The 8551-nt window shown below is 41.8% G+C and overlaps 1 protein-coding gene across 1 annotated transcript; it reads left to right on the top strand.

The window, feature by feature from the left end:
- Window positions 1-301: 301 nt before the first annotated feature.
- On the top strand, window positions 302-8321 carry chpt1 (choline phosphotransferase 1). The gene is made up of 8 exons (XM_020646599.3): window positions 302-759; window positions 3465-3612; window positions 3716-3857; window positions 4282-4366; window positions 4805-4936; window positions 5032-5190; window positions 5549-5674; window positions 6681-8321. Exons 1-8 carry the CDS (start codon window positions 520-522, stop codon window positions 6801-6803), a joined length of 1155 nt encoding a protein of 384 aa, XP_020502255.2. The 5' UTR covers window positions 302-519; the 3' UTR covers window positions 6804-8321.
- Window positions 8322-8551: the final 230 nt, after the last annotated feature.

Genomic DNA, 8551 nt, shown 5'->3' on the forward strand with positions numbered 1-8551 from the left:
TTTAATTTAATATATATTTTTTTAATTTAATATTTAATATATATTTTTTAATTTTATATTTAATTATTATTTTTTATTTTATATTTAATATTTTCACGTACACAAACATAATTTATTTTAAATTACGATCTTGTGACTGCCACATTGTAACTACTGTGGTTGATATACTTTAAAACATCAAACTGTGGTTTAAAAATAACATAGCTTGTCGTCGTCAGGTTGTTTACATTTTCTTTGTTGGTTTAGGTTTAAACATCCCGGTCCACCGCTTTATGATTCCCTTCCGGTTCCGTCACTTCCGGCCGACACGCTGAACTCGATCAGAAACGTACAGACTATCGACAACTCATGGTTCCGCTGTGAAAATGGCAGCTAGTCACCTAGCTGTAAATGCCAAATGAGCAGCTATCTTTCGGAGTCGGCGGAGAGAAGATAGCCCGGATTTGAAGCACCACCTGCGGTCATTGAGAAGTTTGTGACGGGGGATTTTGTTTTGAAGGGTGACGAGGCAGAAACACGATGCCACATTTCCTGTGGCCGGAGCCGCTGTCACCCGCTCAGCTGAAGCGGCTGGAGGAGCATAAATACAGCGCCGCTGGTCGGTCCCTGTTCGAGCCGCCGTGTCAGGTCTACTGGAACTGGCTCATCCAGCAAATCCCGACATGGGTCGCACCAAACACCCTGACCATTGTGGGACTGCTGGTCAACATACTCTCCACGATGGTGCTTGTGTATTATTGTCCCACGGCCACGGAGGAGGTGAGTAAAGCGACCTTGGCCAAAAGTTACGACCCCCCCCTGGAAAGTACGCGAAACCCCATTCACAAATTGCGGTAGTTTTAAGTTGCGTTGCCACCTTGTGTTTGACACAACACAAAAAGCTATTTTATTTTACATTTTCTGAAGCCACAAAAGCCACACATGAATTCGTCTTACAATTTACACATCTCAGTTGCTCACGTTTGAAGATAGTTTATTTTTTATTATTGAAGCTAACACGTATGGCGGGGTATTTTGGGACATGTTTAGAGGGGGCAACATGTGACGTATCCGCCCTGAAAGTTAACCTTTTATTGAAGTATTTACTAAATTATGCAAAATAGTATATGCCGAATTAATGACTAATTCATGCAGATTCTGTAAATATAAGAAGTAACAAGGTGGCATGTTTGCACACCTCACCTTGCCGTTATATTGAATAGTTTCTGCTTATAACATGTTTACACTCATGCACTTTAACTTATGTCAATACTGTCCATTTACAACTCTGTTTTTGCACATTTACACTTAATCTTCCTATTTAAGTCTAGTAATGCTAAGTTAAATCCTGGTTGTATATATTCCCATTCTTAGTTTTGATATTTTTAGTGCTTATTTACTTTGTATTTAATATTATATTGTGTTTAGATTTGCTAATATTGTGTTTTTTTTTACTAATAGTGTGTGTTTGATAACCTGCTGCTGTAAGGACACAATTTCCCAGTTTGGGATCAATAAAGTAATTCTACTATATTCTATTTTTTAGGACAGCTAAAATAGTCAGATCTTTAATCTGATAACGTGTTACGTCGCTCACCTGTCCTTTGTCAGTGTGGTCTTTTCGTTTGTGTTCATGGAAAGGTGACAACTTTGCCGTGTTGTTGTGTGGCCAGGCGGTGTTTGAAGGGGAAACATGTTTGGCATTCTTGTTGAGAAATGGCTTCAAAACAAGCTGTAATGTAACCGACGTGCTACAGATTCCTAAAACCTTGCCCTACACTACACCACTGAAATCAACAGCTGGCCTTTGCTCCACTGAATTTGTGTCACCAGGTTCGCTGTTGATCTAGCAGGAAATGCATAGGTGCGTGTGTTTATCAGAGTTACACCTTTGTCCACCGCAGCTATCAGAGCCTTGCAGCTCGGTCCACAGTCTGAGCAGTCATGCTGTTACTGTCAAATTCAACATGTGCAAAGGCCTTTTAGTTCCCCCCATTAATTATTTAGTATGAAATAATGGAAAACTTGGCCTTTGTCCAATCTTGTTCATGGACTGTTTTAAAGTCTCACACATTTGCAAACGAACACATTAGGAAAGGAATTCATGCAACCTCCAATCTGACCTGTCTGATAACCCTGAACAAGCGAACTCTGTCCCCACCAGTCCATGAGGCGTTAAGGACAGCAGGGTATTTAGGACAGCATGGGATTCTTGATCCTTCTGGAAACACAAGACAATCTTTGTCTGTCAAGAACACACACACACACACACACACACACACACACACACACACACACACACACACATTGTAGTGGTTAAAAACACAGCGTTGGCTAGCTCCAGTGTCCAGATGGTCTATAACCTCCAACCTAGTAAGAGGAACTGAGTCACTCGAGTCAGCAGGATTCCCTTCTTCTCCTTGCTTGCAGCACACAGAAATACATGCGACCAGGGACGGCTGACACAGAGGGGTTACAATGCTAAGGCCTCTTCTTGTACGATAAAGATTAGAATATTATTCTTCAAATAAATAACGACAGATTGTTTGACATTTTTGGGAGACACTTAAGAGAAGCAGCCAAACAAAATCATGAAATCCGCTCACTTCCATAGTGTAAGTGAGTTACAGGTGTGATGGCACGCCTTCTTGATTTGCTGGTCATTTGGACTGAATTCATTCAGACCACAGGCTACTGACCTTTGACCCATGACACAACTGTAGAGTTGCTAAGAAACTAACTTGAAAAACAGGAATTGTACTTAACACTTTTTCGTAAAATAGATAGCTTCTTAAGATTAAAATTAAAGCGACCACGATGCTAACTCTGTTACCCTTGTAAAGGTGATTTCCACTATGTGTTAGCACTAAGTTAACCATAATGCACCAGCCGCCACTGCACAGTGTATGATGTTACAAATTACAACAGAAACACATACTTTTTTTAAACTTCTGTACACACATCAACCTCTGCATTTTGATCAAAACATCAATTAATATTTGCTTAAAAAAAAAGATATGTGAAAAAAATTGTAAGCAAAGAAATAAATGTAAAATAAGAGGTCTAATTCATGTGTATACCTGAAGTAGTGAAATGCTGCAGTGGAGTATTTGTGTGAAACAGGTACTGTGGGTTTGCATACAGGGCATGTTACAACGAGTTCATTCTAACTATGTCGCTTCATGTGTTGAAGAAGGTCTGAGGATCCTGAGACTCGCTCTTTGTTTCTTCATTCATCAAGTCCAACATACACTTCCCCCTTACTTATATGTAAAAGCTTTAAAGTACCCACACTACCCTTCATATTATACTAAAATATGACTCAAACATCAAGACTGGGGCTGATGTTTTTTTCTTTTGGTTGCCTCATTGATTTATCCAACATTAGTTTCAGCTTCAATGTTTTGTGCTTCCATAAAGTACGCGGCTGCAGTCCATATTGTGAGATGGGATCCCTAAATAAACTCTTTCTCCTTACCCTGCAGGCTCCATCATGGGCCTTCGTCATGAGCGCCCTGGGCCTCTTCATCTACCAGTCTCTGGACGCCATCGATGGGAAGCAGGCGAGGCGGACAAACAGCAGCTCTCCGCTCGGGGAGCTCTTTGATCACGGCTGCGATGCCGTCTCCACAGGTGACTTTCCTGCACATTAAACACAAATGAGTGTTCTCCTCTAATTTGAAATATTCTGACTCATTCATGATTTTTTTTTTTTTCTCCATCTGTTTATCTTCAGTCTTTGTCGCTGTGGGAACATGCATTTCATGTGGAATAGGAAGATACTCAAACTGGATGTTCTTCTGCGGCTTTATCGGTATGTTTATGTTCTTCTGCGCTCACTGGCAGACCTACGTGTCTGGGACGCTCCGCTTTGGGCTGTAAGTCACATGTTCCTCTAGCTTATAATACAACCCGAAGTCCTACAAAGTTGGGAAGTTGTGTCAAATGTTAAATAATAAAAAAACTGAATGTGAGGATTTGTAAAAACATTGAAACATGTTGCCAGAATCAAATTGGGCTTTAATTTACAAAAACAAATTCACTTTTTGAGATTCAGTATTTGTCTTTGTGCTATTTTCAATCAGATGTGGGGTTCCAGGGGAGCCCCACATGTACAGAGGTTTTAGTCTCTGTCTCTCAAAGGCCAAAAAAAAAAAAAAGAATCTTTAAAAGGGAAGGGGAAGGGTTTAAATGTTTTAAACAACGTCCCAGCTTTTTAGGAATTCCGGGTTGTAACACTGATGATGTTAATGTTCATTACTTTAAGGATCATCTCACTCTTTGCTCTGCTCGTTCTCTCAGGATTGACGTGACAGAGGTGCAGTTGGCCATCATGATCATGTATATGATGACGGCTTTCGGGGGCGTTAGCCTCTGGCAAACGACGGTAACTGACCACTGAATATTTAAAAAGACACCAAACCAACACAGAAAACCTCTCATTTCACCTCGAGTGTATATTCCCCCTATTTTATTCATTTTTTTGACACCTAATTAGCTCGTCCCTTTTTAGTCGTCCTTGTAGTCTTTAAATAGACTTTGTGTTTTACTTTGACTCTGTGCTGCCTTTGGAGGCTTCACTTAACATCACATGAGAGAAGATAGAAGGTAAATATGGATAGCTAACGCCATGGCAACAGGTCATCTATTGGACATGATCTGGCTCAAAAAGCTGATGTCATGCACATTTCTTTTTTTTTTTTTTTATGCTTTGCCCTCCCATCACGCTCGGCATGCCTGCAGCTTCACTGTTTCTATCAACTTCTCCACGAGGGGGAGTGCTGCGCGCCTCATCACTAAATTTGACCTTCCCGTGTTTCTGTAGTTGCCCCTCATTGGACTGAAGATGTACGCCTTCCCCATCATGGGCATCATCGGAGGGGCGCTCTTCTCCTGCTACAACTACTTCCATGTGATCCTGAACGGCGGCGTCGGTAAAAACGGCTCCACTGTGGCAGTAAGTTCACTCACGTCTGAGGATGGCTGTGTTGAATCAGCTTTACGGTGAGTATCGTGTAATAAAGCATGCTCACTGACATCCTCTCTGCGTAGGACACCAGCGTGTTGAGTCCTGGTCTGCACATCGGCCTCATCCTCACCCTGGCCTTCATCATTTTCAAGAAGTCCTCCAGCCACCTGTTCGAGCACCACCCCTGCCTGTACCTGCTCGCCTTTGGCATGGTCATCTCCAAGATCTCCAACAAGCTGGTGGTGCGTTCAAGGATTCCTCTCCTCCGCCTCCGTTCAGATCTAGTTCACATGAAAAGACGTGCGTGAGGGAGGGGTTCAGGAGTACATGATCAAAGACTTGTTGAGAAAAGCTACTTGGGTGTGATTCTGTTTACATGGCAACCAAAAAAAAACATTAGTTTTTGTGGACGCCCTACCTAGTATCAAAAGCAAGGTGCGGATGCATAAAATCAGGATTGTAACTTGAATCAAACTACATGAGTTGTCATGACTACGCTCGTATTGTTGCATCTGTGTGAACTTATTTGAACCCCTTCCTGAATCAGATATTTTGTGATCCATGTTTCCTCCCCCTCGTGTCTCCTTGATCTTTCTTAAGGTCGCACACATGACAAAGAGTGAGCTGCACCTCCCTGACACGGCCTTCATAGGCCCGGGCCTCCTCTTCCTCAACCAGTACTTCAACAGCTTCATCGATGAGCACATAGTCCTCTGGATCGCCATGGTGAGTAATTCACCCAGTTTTAAAAAGAAGACCTGTTTCCTGGTTCTTCTTCTTTTTTTAAAGAGATACGATTACATTTCCAACCCTAGACGAATGGATTTAAGAATATCATGTTCAATATTTAGCTGTAAGGTTCAGGATATTTTAGCCCGGCGTGCATGTCTTTGAGAGAAGCTGCAGTGTTACATAAACTGTACATCGATTCCCCATGCAGCTGCACCCATGACTCAAGCGCACACAAACACAAGCGAAAAGTTTCTCTAAAGCTGTTTAAAAAAGTGCAGTCCAACCAGAAGAACCAAAAAAAAAAATACCCATTTCACAATACTCATCTTGAGAGAGAGCTGTGCAGTAGATGACTTCAAAAAAGGTGTGGAGGGAGGGAAAACCCTGCAGGACAGGTGAGCCCGGATGACTCACAGGTGAATCTGTCGAGTGTCGTAACAAACAGACGCAGAGGATTTCAAGTCTGGGGCTGCGACTTCTGCTGGTTTTCACTTTCACCGTCTAATCAGGGACTCGTCCTGTAGTACAAGGTTCAGAAGAGTCCGTTGAAATGACCCTCTAATAAATCTGACCATAAAAAACCGTTCAGTAATTACACACCTTATGGCAACCCTCTACTAAAGATATGACAGTGAAAGCACTCGCTCACGTACTGAAAGTGACCGCTCACCCTGCGTGCACTGCATGTGACCTCAGTAAAAACTATTTATTTTCATATTTCAACTTTTACTTCAATAAAATTGATAAGAAAGATTGTTTTTTTTAGTCTTTTTTTAGCCCTGTTTCCAGTGAAATAAACAACAAAACACAAAGCAGTTCATATCTGGTAATTACATCCACCCTCTTGCTTCTGATTGGTTGTTTTGGGCCTGGTTCCAAACGACACCAAAGGCCCAGTACCGGTCTGAGCCCCGGTGGTCTGAGATCCCCTGACCTAAAGCAACAGCAGGAGCCTGGCCCCTTCAATGGCCTCCTAATGATCCTCTCCATCTCTCTTCAGGTCATCTCCCTCGTGGATCTTGCACGCTACTGCTCGGGCGTGTGCCTCCAGATCGCCTCACACTTACGCATACGAGTCTTCAGCATCACGCCGCAGCCGCCGAGCCACGCCCACCGAGACTGACGGCCTGCCCGGCGGGAGGAGGCGGGGGGGGACGCAGATCTCTCCCCGCTCCTGAAAGCAGACGACGTAGACGAGGACCGACCCTCGACCCTGAGCCACTGCAGCCTCGACAAAGTGACCACTTCGGAATGAAAACTGCCTCTCCCCACCAGATGGAAAAAAAACAACAACAACGTGAACCTACAAAGTAACCAAAAAAAACAAAAAAAAAAGGAATGGAAAAAGCATGGATCTATTAAGAGTTATCGAGGGCTTCCCGAGTTGGAACCACTTCTTAATTTTAGCTTCCAGTTTAATGCATAATGTCAGAAAATAAAGATTTAACACGATCATGCTTTTTTCAACTCAGATACCAAAATCTTATTCTGAACAGGTTCTAAACAGCTCGGGCAGATAGCGGAGACGTTTGTGAAACCCGTGTGACGATCGTTTACTTACATCTCTGATACCTGCCTGACCTGAAGGAGAACCTGTGAGGAGTTAACTCAATCTTTTGTTGTATTTATGAAATGAATGTGACTAAAAATCTGACAAGAATCAGGGCTTAAAAAAGAAAACAAAGAATCAGATTTTAAACCTCTAAAACCTCGTGATTTCCAATGAAGTGTTCGATGTGGGCTGGCAGGGTGTTCATGGCGCCGTGCAGGGTGTGACGGTCTGTGTTAGTGCTGAAACCAACGACGACATCGTTTTCTATAAGGCTTCTCTTACATCCATTCATCTCTCTATGAATCTTTTTTTTTTTTTATATTCTATGTCGACTCATCTCATCCTACAGTCCTGGAAATAAACAAAAACAAACGGGTGGCCTTTGGAGCGCCGTCGACTGATGAAGCATTAACACACGACTCGTTCTGCTTTCTTCTCTTCTTCTCCCTGAAGGGCTACATGTTAATTATTTTGTGATTGTACAGAGTTCAACTGAAGACGCCTTAAATATTTTTTTTGTTGTAATTACTGTTAAACTTGTGAATATTTAAAAACGGCTTTGTATGTTTTTGTTTTTCCACTGAAGTATCACACCACGCACAGCAAGTAAAAATACACACTACATTTTTTAAATTTTTTTTTTTAACTGTTCACTCATGAAGGTACTTTACTGATAAGACGAACATCTAATGTAAAAGTGAGATGATTTAACCAGGAAATATGTTTAATCATCAACATTTTATTTTAATTATAGATCATTTCTGAACAGTTTTAATCTGCTCCTCATTCAGGTTCAGTGGGATCAAAAGGGAAAACCATGTAAGGGTAAACAAAACCAATAATGTTTTTTTATTTGATCAAATGTTTGTTTGTTTTTCCTGCTCGTGCAGGACGGTGGACACGATAGAGGGGGCATGCCATTCACTGATGATTTTTTGCATAACGTACCATGGACTTTTTAAACTATGCATTGAAGAACTTTGATTTCAACACCATGTTGCACTGTACTATAACACAGAGACAAAAACACCTTTCTACTAACAGATAAGAGTGGAAATGATTGTAATAAAGAAAGTATTTTTCATGCGACTCATCGTCTCTGCCTTTTGTTTGAAGTCTGATCGTCTGCTGAAGGAACAGTCAGAATACAGTGTCCAGACCCGAACCCTCTCAGTAACAAGTGAAACTCCTGTATTTAAAATCATTCTTTGAAAGCACGGAGCGATCAGGGAAACGAGCTTCAAGTGTCAGGAGAGAAAGTCTTTGTTTGCAGAAATATGGCCATCATTTACATGTAACACATAATGTATAGAAGATTG

Source organism: Labrus bergylta, chromosome 23 (assembly GCF_963930695.1).
Source record: "Labrus bergylta chromosome 23, fLabBer1.1, whole genome shotgun sequence".
In the NCBI taxonomy this organism is placed as follows: domain Eukaryota; kingdom Metazoa; phylum Chordata; class Actinopteri; order Labriformes; family Labridae; genus Labrus; species Labrus bergylta.